This window comes from Danio rerio, chromosome 8 (genome assembly GCF_052040795.2).
Source record: "Danio rerio strain M-AB ecotype USA chromosome 8, GRCz13ab, whole genome shotgun sequence".
Taxonomy (NCBI): domain Eukaryota; kingdom Metazoa; phylum Chordata; class Actinopteri; order Cypriniformes; family Danionidae; genus Danio; species Danio rerio.
This window is the reverse complement of record NC_141028.1, coordinates 15,692,501-15,708,447: the sequence shown is the minus strand read 5'-3', so window position 1 is coordinate 15,708,447 and position 15,947 is coordinate 15,692,501. Positions and strand designations below refer to the sequence as shown.

The following is a 15,947-nucleotide window of genomic DNA, read 5'->3' as shown; positions in this document are numbered from 1 at the left end:
GGGTTTAGATTTTGGGTAGGGTTAGGGATGCGGAATAAGATTATATCCGACAGGCACACAACATCATTGGACATTAATATTAGGTTAGATTTAGATCATGATGACTGGTGACCAAAATTCAATGTCTAGCCAGAGTCTAAGTATAACGTTATTTTGACGTCAAAAAACAACGTAAAATTCCATTGATATATGGTTGACTTTAGGTTGTGTTGGAAAGTGACCAAAATTTAATGTCTGATAGATGTCATAGTGGTAACATCTGCACAACGTCAGGTGTAACATGATTAAACGTTGATTTGGTTGATTTTAGGTTGATTTTAGATTGAACATTGACGTTGGCCTGATGTTGGGTCCTGGCATCAATCCAGCATGTTGGGGTACAACCTCAATATGACGTCATGTTGACCTCTTGTGCCTGCAGGGTACTTTATAACTACCAATGAACAGTTAATATATCAATAATGGACAAATTACCGGTTTGTAAACATTCAGGATATGTTTGTTGTTGTATTAGAGATGCAGGTAAGTTATATTGATTACATATTCTATATACATTATTTACATAAAGCTTTTAGCGTATTATGGTTGGTATTATAACAGCTTTTTACCCAGTGATAAGCACAGTTATTCTGCAAAATTAAAATTAAAGTAAGCGGCATTCTTCTGACAGGTCCATTTGCGATAGCACACTCCCAATGCATATTGGATAAGATGAAATGGCCAAGCATCCAGCCCCAAATATTTAACTTATCTCATTGAAACTCCAAGTGATTTTACAAGAGAGAAGTTAAAGGCCTACAAGTCTTGTGACTACAATTTTGTTCTGTGTGGTCATGTGCAAGAAATAATGTTCCATGATTACCAGATTCCAAAACTATCTATTGCTAAAAACAGAGGTTCTGCCTAGCCAAAAACAAGGAAAGACGACGGAGCTATACATGGCCTGGGTAATCATCAACAAGCAAAACAACTGCATTCTGACAGCGAATTGCATTTGTACGGCAGGGAGTGTGAACTTAGATTTTTACATTTCATTCTAAGCATTCAACGTTCGCAGTTTAATAAACTCTATTTAACTGTTTTTGCTGAAATCATTGCTGCAATCAAACACGAGTAATGTGTATGATTTAACAGCGTGAACTTACCTGATATAAAATGAGAACTGCAGAGTCGAGCATTTTTTATTAAATCCTCACTTCATTTAGCTCTTTTGATGGCTGTTAGACAAAGACGTCTGCGGTTGGCATTAAAGCAGTGTGGTGTATAGTAAAATTTCTGTTTTCTATTTTTGGACTTTCTATTTTGGCATCCTACCGCACAACACGACATGTTTGCTTTTGCAACCGGTCTTTTTTTACAACCTGTATGCGCGGTTGAACCTATGTGACGTCATGTGTGATGTAGTTTGGTAATGCCCTTATAGGTAATTAATAAGCCCAATAATAAATAGCATGAATTGTGACCTAAACTAAATTGATACTAAAAAATGAATCTAAAACGATAAATTCCTTCCAAATAGAGCTCTTCAAGTCATCTGGGGAAATTGTATTCGTATCACGATATATAATCACAGAAAAGCAAAATATTGCCATGCTAGATTTTTCAATATCATGCAGCCCTAACACTGAGTCAAAAATCTCTGCATTGAAGGTCTCCAGGGCTGGGGTAAGTCTGGGTTGACTTAAAAACCCTTATAGCATGAAACTCGAATTTTTCACAGTCTCGACCCAAAAGAGGAACAAGTAAGGCAAGAGGCAGATGCTCTTTTTATCTCTCGCTTGCTCTCATCCAGCAAGAGCTCCTGCTAGGTTTGTTTCCCAGCTGTGCATCAGAAGGGTTTCCATTACATTGGGTGAGAAACTATCCAATTCTCAATGTGTGCTCTGAGTTTTATTCCTCAAATTGTAGCATACCACCACACACAAGGTTAAACTCAAGTGTGGGTGTTCCCTTAGAGCAACTGTGTGTTATTGCACCACAGAAACAGCCACGCTCCTTAAAGTCACGCGCACATACACACATGCCCACACATGACAGAGCTGACTTAACCTGAACCCGGTTATGATAGCCAACTAAAACTAAAATCATTAATCCAAAATATTTGTTAATGCCTCAAATAAAACAAATGTGTAAAAAAGTATATAAATATAATATATACACTCACCGGCCACTTTATTAGGTACACTTTACTAGTACTGGGTTGAAACCCCTTTTGCCTTCAGAAATGCCTTAATCCTTAGTAGATTTAACAAGGTACTGAAAATATTCCTCAGAGGTTTTGGTCCATACTGACATGATAGCCTCACGCAGTTGCTCCAGATTTGTCAGCTGCACATCCATGATACGAATCTCTGTTCCACCACTTTCCAAAGGTGCTCTATTTAATTGAGATCTGGTGACTGTGGAGGCCTTTTGTGTACAGTGAACTCATTGTCATGTTCAAGAAACCAGTCTGAGATGATTTATGCTTTATGACATGGCGCATTATCCTGCTGGAAGTAGCCATCAGAAGATGAGTACGCTGTGGTCATAAAGGGATGGACAAGGTCAGCAACAATACTCAGGTAGGCTGTAGTGTTGACATGATGCTCAGTTGGTACTAATGTGCCCAAAGTGTGCCAGGAAAATATCCCCTACACCATGACACCACCACCACCAGCCTGAACCGTTGAAACAAGGCAGGATGGATCCATGCTTTCATGTTGTTGACACCAAATTCTGTACCTACCATCCAAATGTTGCAACAGAAATCAAGACTCATCAGACCAGGCAATGTTTTTCAAACCTTTTTTTAGTGAGCCTGTTTGAATTGTAGCCTCAGCTTTCTGTTCTTAGCTGGCCCCTGGTGTGGTTTTCTGTTGGTTTAGCCCAAGGTTCTATGTGTTGTGCATTCAGAGATGCTCTTCTGCATACCTTGATTGTAACAAGGGGTTATTTCAGTTACTGTTGCTTTTCTATCAGCTTGAACCAGTCTGGCCATTCACTGTCACCAACAAGGCATTTGTGCCGACAGAACATTTTCTCTTTTTCAAACCATCCTTGGTAAACCCAAGAGATGGTTGTGTGTGAAAATCCCATTAGATCAGCAGTTTCTGAAATATTCAGACCAGTCTGGCACCAACAACCATGCCATGTTCAAAGTCACTTAAATCACCTTTCTTCCCTATTCTAATGCTCGGTTTGAACTTGACTATGGTCTTGACCATGTCTACATGCCTAAATTAATGAGTTGCTGCAATTTTATCGGATGATTAGAAATTTGTGTTAACAAGCAGTTGGACAAATATGACCAGTGAGTGTATATTTGAAAAAAGAGGTCATAACAAGGAAAATCTAATTAACTTTGATCTTTTTAAATAAACCATTGAAGAATCCTGCAATTTTCATAACTTAAAATGTCCTAGTTACACGCAAAGCATTATATAATCAAGCCACAAAGAGGGTTCGTTTGGATACAAAGTGGCAAGTGATGCCACAAGTGTAAATATATTCACGTAAGACACTTGCACTTGTGGATGGTTTATTTTTAATGGTGTCCCATGTGGTGTCAGAGGATTATACTTTTTTTTTTCTCAGTACATTTCGGAGCAAAACAAAGTGTATAATGGAGAGATCGCCAAGAGAGAAAGCAGTCAGCCGTACTGGATCTGACAGCAGCTGCATTGCAAACCGTAAATAAAAAAGTAGTAGAATCACATGATGTTCAAAGACAATAACATCCAGCTATTGCTACAGCTTAATCAAAAGAAAGCAAAGATGTTTTGATTGATGAAACACGAAGACAACATAAGAACTGCAACAACATGTTATTTATCTGTTCTTTTCTAGCTGCCTTGCATCTTTTTATAACATTGTTTAATGCAATGTTAATCGACAAAGCCTGTAGCACTTTTTTTTTTTTTGTATTTTGCTGTCTGGTTTTATCATAACTGGTTTAATTTGTAACAGAAAGCTGTTTTAAACACCTGGCTGACGTTGTGTGATTTAATTGTTGCATAAAAACAGAGAGACGTTTTGACATCTGTTGCCAGAATTGGATTGTTTTATGATTCATTTTATGAGGCAACTCATTGAAATGTTTTTGAAGGGCATTACATACAAAGGCAAAGAAAGTGTAATGAATGGTTTGATCACAGGCATTAGTTTTTAACAACATAGGCTCATTCTGAAAACGTAGCCCTATATCAGAGATCATGCATTATGTAGCCAGAAGTATGTATGGCTGCATTTTGTCTTTTAAACGAACACTACGAGGTGGTATGATGGCATTCCTTTTCGAGCTTGCCAGCTGACCGCTTACCTCCATATGGCTTTCCTAATGTTACCAGTTAGTCCAGTAGTCCGCTAAGTACGTTAGCGGACTTGAGACGCAGAGAGGAGCTGACCATGATGACAGGGTTCGAGTCTGGCGAAGAATGGTTCCAGAAAGCGAGTAAGGCAAAAACAGAAGCCAAAAAATAAACTAAACAAGTAAATACCAGTGTGGTAAAGAATGTGGTAAAATCTGAAAACGTGGTAAAAATCAGACAAGGGTTTTTCTTTTTCTAGATTGCTTTTTAAAACTATCGGTTGGGTTTAGGGAAGTGGGTGGGTGGATCTACCTGTGCTTTTGAAAACAATATTGGTTGGGTTTCGGGTCAGTCAATCAGTCAGTCAGTCAGTCAGTGGACAGCAACCTCTGGTGAATTTACATGAGAACAGCAGGCACGAATGGCACTTGCAAGTGAAATTTGAGATGTCAAAAAGCGTACACAGCAGCCTCTGGTGAATTTGCAAAAACAAAAACGGCAAAAAACGTAGCTCCCGGCACGCATTTGGTGCTCTCCAGAAATGTATATATGGGTACGTTTTCAGAATGAGCCTGGGCTCATTTTTAAACAGTAGTCTGTATAAAAAAGGCTACTACAGGCTCCAACACAGAGTTCACTTTACACTCTTAGACCAAATATCAAATTCCCATCACTTTTCATTATGGGAGCATCAACGGAAAAATTTACCTCAGAATTTGAAAACAAGTTCAAACAAACAACAGCACTAGTCTTCAAAGAGTCTTCAAAGAGGTTGTTTTTCTTGTAATTTACATTTCCTTGACATCTATGCACTAAGCCTGGCTTGCACTGTGACATTTTTAATAATCCTAAACTATTGTAGCATGCCAGACTGCATGAACATGATTGGCATCTCACACTGTAAGATCCCAGCTGTCATAATGTCATAGCGAACAACAATAAAGACGTGCCAAACACATAAAAAAAGGGAGTTTGACGTCATCCATCTTTGTCTGTGACACTAAAACTATCCCAATATTTGCTCGCAGCATGTACTAAAACCAGAAAAAAACTGTTTTGACATTTACCCACCCTGGTTTGAAGTTGTAACCGTGCATTTACACAAAGCTTCAGCGTCAGTGCTTGACCGAGGGCAGTTGGGGCTGACGCTTCCGTTGACACTTGAAAAGTTGAGAATTTCCCAACTTCTGCCACGAGCAAAACCGCTGAAATGGCACTGAAGGATCCACAATGTAGTTCGGCAATGCCTGACGTCACCCATTCAAAGTGAATGGGAAGTGTTGATGCTGACGCCCCGTATGAATGGGGCATTACACTAATTGCATTATTAGATTTGGTGATTATATTGGTTCGTGATTGGATACTTGTTGTCAAAGTTGTTTACAATTACGATTATTAATCAGCTGTTGGTAAACATGTCAAACCAACAATACAAGACCACAGATTTTAGTTCAGAATTACTGGCATCTATAAGGATTTCCCAAACTAGTATCAGATGATCAAATCTTGGCTGAAAGTATGAGCCAGCCTTTAGTTTATAGGTAAAGCTTGGTTAATAAATTTGACTTAAGTGACTGCCAGTTGATGGAATAGAATGGCGTTGAAAAATAGCCAAACAATAAACAAAGCATGTGAAACAACATGATAAAAAAATGATATGGTACAGAAAAATTACACTTAGAATAATGGAAACAAAAAAACTTTGATATTCCATAACTTTGACTATAAATAAATAAAAGTCCCTGACTTCCAAATGTCTGGAATAGAAATTCCATGACTTGTGAAAATCCTGCCAACATTAGCCCTTGTCAGCTGATAAGGCCGAAAACTGCTTTTATTAGCCAACACCAGAGACTGGCTGATAAATGGGTGCAGACATAATTTAAATAGTAGTAAATAGTATTCAAATTACTACAAAAGTATCAGCAAAATTCATTCTTTTGACCTTCTTGCTGTGAGGTTACAGCGCTAACGACTAAGCCACTGTGCCGCCCCTAATTTAAACTACAGTGTATGACTAGTATAAACTATATGACTATATAAACTATTCAAATTACTAAAACAACTACAATAAAATCTGAAAAATGCTAAAGTAACACTGTCCTGAATGTCCTTAAGTAGCGCACACACACACACCCACACACACACACCCACACACACACACACACGTGAACGAGTCTCACACATGTTCTCAATGTCATTAATAAGCCAGGCAGAGACACTCATGGGACTTTACAGTGAGCCATATGTTCAAAAGGTGAATTTAGAAGTGCAAGTAGAGCCAAAAATACTTGGCGCTGGTGAAGATCATGGAAAACGGAAGTGGTTCAGTACCTGAGGGTTTTGGTGGTCATGTCGGCAGCCGTGATGCCGTGGTAGATGAGTGTCTCATTCCACACTGGATTCAGCGTGTTCTTTAAAGTCTTAGTGCGCAGTTTATTTGCCTGAAAGACAGATAGAAAGAAAGAAAGTGAGAGAGAGTATTGAGACTGATAACGAATTTAATTTAAAGACACACCAGGTCAAGACCAGTGTGCAGAAAAGCTGTTCAAGCAAAATTTCTGCTGTATTCACAACAGATGTGCAGGATTTTTCTCATTTTCTCCTGCCATCAGTTTAATGTTGATGAAGGCAGATTATGGTAAATGAGGGAGTGCGTGCATGCAGTCATTAATTACACCTAAACCACTTCTCCTGTATAGCTATTCATCACTATCTGATAATGCACCTTTCTAGAAAATGATTTTCTTGTAAGCATGCTGAAATATTTTCGATAGCACAATGAGATAAAACAGACATCATTTTTGTTACTGTGAAACCACCAATTTAAGGAAAATGTATTGCAGGGCAGCTGGTAACTTTGCTATTATTATTAATATAGATATTTAAATCTTTTTTTATTATCCAATGTTGTGATTTAAAGCTCAGTAGTGTCACTTGATATGTTTGTGTAGTTAAAAGTGTGTCAAAAGCAAAAACTAATAATAATAATTTACAAGTACTTATTCATCAAGGAAGTTAAGTTTAAGGAAACTTAATTTAATTGAGAAGGCATTTCTACTATTTTAATTCAAATACCTAGTATATATTTCGGTCACACTTTAGTTTGATGGTCCGTTTGTTGAATTAAGTTACACTGCATCTACATGCCAACTAATTGTCATTAGATTATAAGTAGAACGTTAGGTTGAAGTTGGGTTAGGATTAGTGCAAGTTGACATGTCTTTTACATTTATATTGAAGGAGCAGCATCAGCAGATATTAAGCAGAGAGTCTACTTATATTCAAATGAACTATCAAAATAAAGTGTTATCTATATTTCAAATAAATGCAGTTATGTTGAACCATTTTATACAGAATCAGAATGCAACATTTATCCAGGTTCCCAAATAAGAAAAAGTTGGGACAGCATGGAAAATAAAAATAAAAATAGAAAGTAGTCATTTTCAAATTTACTTTGACTTGTATTTCATTGCAGACAAAATCAACACAAAATATTTCATGTTTTATCAAGTCATCTTCATTTCTTTTGTAAATATACATCCTTTCCTGTCATTCAGACCTCAACACATTCCAAAAAAATATTGGGACAGGAGCAGTTTAGGGCTAGTAATCAGGTAAATTGGTTAAGTGATTTAAAATAGATGTTGTCAACAGGTGATCCAAGAAGGGTCTAGTCTTTTAGGAGCAAAGATGGGCCGAGGATTACCAGTTTGCTAACAAATCGTCACCTTGAAATTATAAGGTTCTATCTGCGTTCTGAATGATTTTGAGATATTGAGCTTCAAAGTTTTTGCACTCCATATAGCAAACAATATGTGTGTAATATTTGCTTTTTAAATAAAAAGTCTAAAAATTTAAAAAACTTAAAAAATAAAATAAAATCTCAAAATGTAAACAAGTTTTTATTTAATAAGAATGTCAATAACTCAATTTTGACAAAAATTTCAGATAGAACCTAACAATTCTAAGGTGATGAAATATGTGAGAAAATAATTGAAATATTAGTTACCTATGTTTCTCAAAGAATGATAGGAAGGCATTGGATATTTCACCTTCATAACATAATTAAAAGATTCAAGGAATCCGGAGGAATTTTAGCGCGTAAAGGACAAGGGCACAAAAAAGGCAGAACGACCATGATCTCCAATCCTTCAAGCCTCAATCACACTACCAGCTACTCGCAGCAGCAAAGCAGCAATCGTTTATTGATTTCAATGGAGAGTGAGCAACTTCTCGGAGCAATCTCCGTCTATGGCTGGTTGTATTCTTTGTGCTGTAGACCTACACAGACCTGCGTTTGCAGCAGATCGCCACCCAGGTGTGCGTTTCCCAAACAACAATGTAACTCACGGCTGAACTATCATAGTTGATGCATCGTTTGGGAAAAGAGCGATGTAGTGATGAGTGTTTCCCAAAACCTGTAGTTTCTCTGTCGCAGATCTATCGTTTGAATCAAGTTAGTTATAAAGTAAAACATCCATAATGATGCTCTAACCGGGGTAGTGACAACTTTTTTAGAGCCGAACCCCATAATTTCTTTGTGCAAATTATATTGCTTTATCTGCATAAAAAAAAAAATAAATAAATATTTCAGTATTAGGTTTGGTGAAAACATGCACTCGTTTTCCATATTAATTGAAATATATGTAAATGGCACATATAGGGCCTATTTCCTTTACAAATATTATTGAGAACATTACATATTCTATTCTAAAACATAAAATCACTTACAAAAGCTAACAAGTATTCTAATATCATATATAAATAAATAAATAAATAAATAAATAAATAAATAAATAAATAATGAGGCTACTTATTGAGAAATAAAATAAATTTTTTATTATTTATTAGGAAATTTAAAAAATCAGATTTTAACAATAATATTAACAATATTAATGATGATGCTGATTAATAATAATAATAATAACAACATAATCATAAGTAGGATATTGTTTATTTATTTATTTTTTGAAAAGTCTATTTTTACAATTTGACAGATGCAAACCACTGCAGAAATGTTCTAACCAACAGGCCCATGTCATATACAGTGCAGATACTTAATAAATAACCCACTATAAATTAAAGTATGCTATGTTTTTTGTTTTCATAAGCTTTGGAGACATAACATAAATTCTGCTTTAAAATAATAGGTCACCTATAGCTTTCGTCATGAGCCACGGCTGTGTTCAAAATGACAACATTGTTTTTAAAGTGCACTGCAAAGGGAGCACAATTGTAAACATGAAGATTGCTAAAACTGAACTTTAAAAATGCTTTGAAAGCAAATTACACCTGAGAGAGATTACTTTCATGCTGTCTTTAAAAACTCATTCCATGTTTAAATGTTAGAATGTTCTAAATTAATAGGGCATAGGGGGATAACTGGCAATAGAACACAGCCAGGAACTATGTTTCTAACTACAGCTCCAGAGGTGTAGTTGCAAGCATAGAAGTTTGCGACACAGTTTGTGAATGTTCGTTGTAACAACGGATTTGGGAAACGCCAAATCAACAAACTATGTTTGTAACGACGAAACTTGAACCTTAGTTGGCTAATGATGGTTTTCGAAAATGTATCCCAGAGCGACAGGTAGCTTCAAAGTTGCTGCTAATGTGAATAAGGTAAATGCTTTACTGTTCCAACATTCTTTGAAATGTGTTACAAAGATCAAAAACCAAAAACAACCCACCCCCCACCCCAAATAAACAATAAAATCATGAGCAACACATTAAATAATGTTTGTTTAATTGTCCGCAATGAAATACAAGTCAAAGTAAATTTAGAAATCACTACTAATAACAAAATAATTTAGGACTTGTAATAGAATATGAAAAAATATGCAAACAATATACCCACATGCTTTAAAAAATATATTGATATTCAGCTATATTAAAAAAAAAAACAAGAACGTGTCTTTCTTGCAATGTTTTACTTGCGTTTAGTCATTTTTACTGGACTACGAGACAAAAAAAAAAAACTGATTAATTTGAAGTCCAGGTGAATTTGAAGTGCTTTCTGAAACATTATGCAATCAGAATGGAACCCTCATTTGTCAGCATTCAGCCAGCAGATCGTTTCCAGGACTTTCACTCAATGTCAACACAGAACGGCACCATGAGCCTATTACTGGGACATTCCCCCTGGAGCAGCAGGAGTTAAGTGCCTCGCTCAAGGGCATAATTGTGATGGTCAAGCAACTCAGTGGATAACAACCTGAGCCTTAACCACTACACCAGACACTGAGCTCCAAACTTACCACCAATCCACAATGCTCAAAATAAACAGCATCACACATTTCACCACCTAAGAGTATTGGGGGAAAATAATTAACACCCCAAGCTCCATCTGTGCTGAAATTATAACTGCTATATCAGGTTTCTCAGTATAAAGACTCTGTTTTTAGGTTTGTGCCGTGGGTTCTGGTGCATTGGTTATGGCTTTTCAGCTAGAAACGACTTGTTCAATTCCAGCAAAGTGCAACCGGTGATTCAACATTGTGCTCTTGAACAAAGCATTCAATCACAAGCTGGCCTTGTACTGTAGAAACATCACACAGATATTTGTGATTACAAATTGCCACAGACGTCTGCATTAAACATCAGCGAACAGACTGTCTATAAAGGGTAAATTACTGTCAGAGGGCAATCTCAGAAAAGTGCTGACGGGAATGTGAAGTTATGCGGGTGATTATCGACAGCGTGCAAATTAAAGAACGCAGATACCACAATTCATTTCCATAATGAGCAATGCAATCTACTATGAACAGCGCAAATTAGTGCGGAGTTGAAAACAAGCAAGGTGAATGATAGTCAGCAGTGTGTAATCTACTAATAACGAAGCCGCAAAATGGCTTAAGTTTTTTTTTTTTTTGCTGCAACTATTACCAATCTGACTACTGCAAACCTCAGACCCAATCTCAATTTGACCTCTTAGCCCTTCCTGTGTCCCACTTGTCTATAGCTTGAAGGTGTACGGCTAAGGCGAAGGACTAGATAGGTTTTATTTTCCAGGACCACATGGGAAATGAAAAGGTACAAGAATCAGCTACACGGCTACACACTCGAGTAAGGCATACCTGTCAACCATTCCGTTTTTTTCTGGGATTCTCCTATTTTTAACAATTCTGTCCCACTATCATCCAGTAAAGATAATTTTCCATATTTCTCCCATATTTTTAATCTTTCTATGAAGGGTGGTTATAAACATTAAAGAGTTGATACTCCCTATAGGCAAACCATACCGCCGAACCACCAGGGGACGCCCCTTGCTCCTAAATGTGAATCTGTTCTGTGCTTTCATTTTATTTAGCCATGAAAAAAATTTGAAATAAATTAAAAAATTAATGGATTTCCCTTTCCTTTCCATTACAGGTGCCGTTACCCCTCCTATGCAATCCTCAAAACAGTTAGTTCATGTAGCAGTGCGTGACTGTCAGACGGATTAATAGACGCTGTTTCCCAAACGGATTCTGTACAGGCGATTTGAATCATACCAATAGTGGAATCTCTGGGTTTTGGGTGCATTTGAACAGACATATACACATAATAATAATAACAATAATAATAACAATAATAATAATAATAATAATAATAAAGATAATAACAACAACATCTAAACATGTCAATCTTGGTGGGTTTTCTTTAAAACACGACACATTTTGTCAGTGTCCTCAGATTAGGAGGATTAATGAGATTTGATAACTTGATTCAATTTCTTTATAATAGCTATTCACTTTAATAGGCTAAACTGTTTGCTAATTTATTTGCAGCTTTTACCCTTATGTTATCCCTTATTTTCACATCCAAATGTTGACAGGTTTGGAGTAAGGAGATGACCAAATGTAAAGGTGGTGTTCGTGTTTTACAGTCATGCATAAAAGAATAAATACATTTTAAAAAATGTCGTCAAATCTTGCTATATATAATCTTGATCCAAATTATACACTGACGATCGGGGTCAACTTTTTTGGTAATGTTAGTTAGTCTAATACATGCTTCAGTAAATCAAATGTATGTATTTATTTAAATGACATCGAATTTATTCATAAAAACATAATTAAGCGTATTTAGGTTTTCAGTATTGTTAGGGATATTTAGTGTGTTCTGCCCTACAGTATCCCCTGATTAGCTATTTTAGAAGATATTGTAGGTCAAATTATACAAACTCCGCATCTAATATGACTTTACTTTTAGGCTGTATGTAGAAACAAACTCCTATTTTACAAGAAAACAGTGTTTTGATAGTCTACGTCTGCAGTTTTAGACTGTTAAATGAATATTTTCCTGCACAGACTGATTGGCACGATTATGCATTCACAATGGTACAAACCATGCCACAGCCATATCACCACGTAGCCCAAAACTGGTCACTCGCTGGAGCTAAGCAGGGTTGAGCCTGGTCAGTACCAGGTTGGGAGACCACATGAGAAAATCTAGGTTGCTGTTGGAAGTGGCACTCAACTTGTGGTCTGTGTAAGTCCCAATTAAAGTGAAATATCAGTGGACGCCTTCTTACGGATCTGACTCTCTGTGGTGATTAAAAATCCCATGGCACTTCAAGTAAAGAGTAGGGGTGTAACCCCGTTGTCCTGGCTAAATTCCCTCTCGTCTCTTAACCATCATGGCCTCCCAATCATCCCCAGCCACTAAATTGGCTCTATCACTGTCTCTCCACTCCTGCTATAGCTGGTGTGTGGTGAGTGCACTGGCGCCGTTGTCCTGTGGCTGCCGTCACATCATCCAAGTGAATGCTGCACACTGGTGGTGGTGTGGAGAGACCCCGCTGATGATTGTGAAGCGCTTTGGGTGTATGACCAAGATAAATGCGCTACATAAATACACATTACATTACATTACGAGCATTATAGGGGTGATCAAACATGGATTCATATTATGTATTATTTTAATTGTTAATTTTATTATTTAAAATACATATCAGAGCAAACTATCTCAGTATAAAAGGGCTGAGCCCCATACATCTGGTTTTGACGTCCTTCAGGGGGAATCAAGCGTTAAGGGGGTCGATATCCCCCAAATATATCGATATCCCACAATATACTTTAAGTCTCTTGATGACACTCAAAAACCCTTTGAGAATAGCCTAGTGGCTGGGAATTAGATCTTTTTCAGCATCTGGTATAATGTTAATGTTGTTTTCTTGTGTATAATGTTTCACTGCATGAATTTTGTAAATCCTGACAATAGTTTTTTAATGCCAAATGAATGTTTGCGCTGGTGCAAGCTGTTAATAAATCTGGCTCCAAATATGTTCTGACTGGCTGTGATTTTGCACCACATTTTAATGTTTAATAAGAACAGACCATTTATTTTTTCAGAGGAAACATATTACATTGCAATTGTTTAGAACACAACAGTAAAATAAATCATTAATACTCATTAAAAAAACTGCTAAATAATAAGAAATGTATTACATTTTATTATCATTATTATTATTAAATAAACACATTCATACCCACATTTTAAAAATAAACAAATAAATGCAAATCATCAAATCATTTATGACTGCTATGCTTTGTCAATGCACCCATCACTGGAATTAAAAATTAAAACCATGGGCTCTATTTTAACGGTCTTGGCACAAAGTTCAAAGCGCAGGGCGCAAAAGCATTAAGGGCATGTCAGAATCCATTTTTGCTATTTTTAGGATGGAAAAATCCGCTTTGCGCCGTGGCGCATGATCTAACAGGGTAGTGCTTATTCTCATTCATTCATTCATTTTCTTGTCGGCTTAGTCCCTTTATTAATCTGGGATTGCAACAGCGGAATGAACTGCCAACTTATCCAGCAAGTTTTTACACAGCGAATGCCCTTCCAGCCGCCACCCATCTCTGGGAAACATCCACACACACATTCACACACACACACACTCATACACTATGGACAATTTAGCCTACCCAATTTACCAGTACACATGTCTTTGGACTGTGGGGGAAACCGGAGCACCCGGAGGAAACCCACGCAAAGGCAGGGAGAACATGCAAACTCCACACAGAAACGCCAACTGAACCGAGGTTCGAACCAGCGACCCAGCGACCTTCTAGCTGTGAGGCAACAGCACTATCTACTGCGCCACTGCCTCAACTGTGCTTATTCTCTTAATATGTTATAGCTGTGCTTTGAGAATAAACCAATCAGAGTCTCATCTCCCATTCCCTTTAAGAGTCAGTTGCGTCGTGCCATAGCACATTTGCTACATGACTTTGCAAGTGGAAAAAGTGAGCGCTTCCCTAGTGAGATAACAGTTAAACAAAGCATCTGCAGCGCAAGAATAAGAGAGATGAGACCCTTATTGTTTACTTTCACTTTTACTCTCGCGGATAAAGAAATGCGTTGTATGCACAGACATCCATTAGCCTATACATAATTAATTTAATTAGTTAAGTGAAAAGATTTGTTACAAAACTATTTCTAAATTCAGTTCTAATTTCCACCAAATTAATAAATGAACGATAATAACGAAGTGTGGTCAAAAAACTGAGTTATATCTAAATACACATTCTGGGCTCCATATGGTCTAATACCTGACAGGTGGGCAAATCTAAGCTTGTTTTTACCTAAACAAATATTAATATGCATATAATAAATAATACTACTAATAATAACATTATACAAAAGGAATTTGTCATGAATAAAATGAAAATGAAGATGAATCCCCCCGAGATGAAGGCATGAAGGCAGTGGTTTTTATATTTATGTAGAAAATAATCATTTTTGTAATATTTTATCCCTGTAATTCTTTTTCATATTCAAAATATTTGTGTATTGCTGTACATCATGTGTGTATTAAGCAATGTGTAAGCAAGGCGCACAACTAACGTGCTCTGCGCTGGACTTTAGACCTCTTGTCAGTTGGTCTCTTGAACAGTCTATTTTAGATCCTCAAAATAGCAACGCGCCAACAATGCGCCTTAACACGCCTCCTTTTTTAGACCAGAACGCCTATGGGCGCACATATTAGCACAAATGAATTTGCAACTATAATAGCATGCTGCAACATGTCAAAACGACACTTGCGTCAAGCTGAAACTAGAAAATAACATGAGCGTAACGCCTTGCGCTGGGGGTATGATAGGGCCTCATAAGTTCATGCAAAAAATATACCGTTCAATGATATTTAATTAAGAAAATGACAAAATGCAAAACAGCTACACTGAAATAACTATGTAGTTTGAGTGTTATCATCCACCTGCAGAACCAGCTCAATTTGTGGCCAGGATGAGATAAGAGGTTTAGAAAAAAACTTTAGCCCTATTTAGTCCTTTGTGCGAATCTGCTAAACTCAGCTAAACTGTCCAAATTTAGATGAATGAGTGTGTCAGTGTATCAGACTACTTTGCTAAATAAAAAGAAATGGCAAAAAAATAAAAGTTTACTACAGAAAATACTAACAGACTTAAATCTGAACCCAAAAGTCTGCCCCACTTGTGTGAATGGGCATGAAGCATGAGGGCAGAGATGAAGCGAGAGAGTCAGTCAGGAGCACAGGAGAGGAAACATCATTTATCTGTTCTCCCTCAGGTGAAAGGCAGACATCTGCTCACCTACTTTACAGAGGAGAGAGTGAGGACAGGAGGCTTTCCCATCTCAGCTCACCTCCCCTCTGTGTCTCTCTCTCTCTCTCTCTCTCACACACAC

At 37.1% G+C, this 15,947-nt stretch overlaps 1 protein-coding gene across 9 annotated transcripts in view; it reads right to left on the bottom strand.

Annotated features, from left to right (window-relative positions):
* Nucleotides 1-15,947, bottom strand: part of doc2g (double C2-like domains, gamma) — a 170,529-nt gene that overhangs the window by 73,497 nt on the left and 81,085 nt on the right. For 7 of the 9 annotated variants that reach the window (XM_087262535.1, XM_087262534.1, XM_087262536.1 and 4 more), the window contains 1 exon segment: nt 6,624-6,733. In XM_087262535.1, the coding sequence (XP_087118661.1) occupies nt 6,624-6,733 (110 nt within the window). 9 annotated transcript variants of the gene reach the window in all.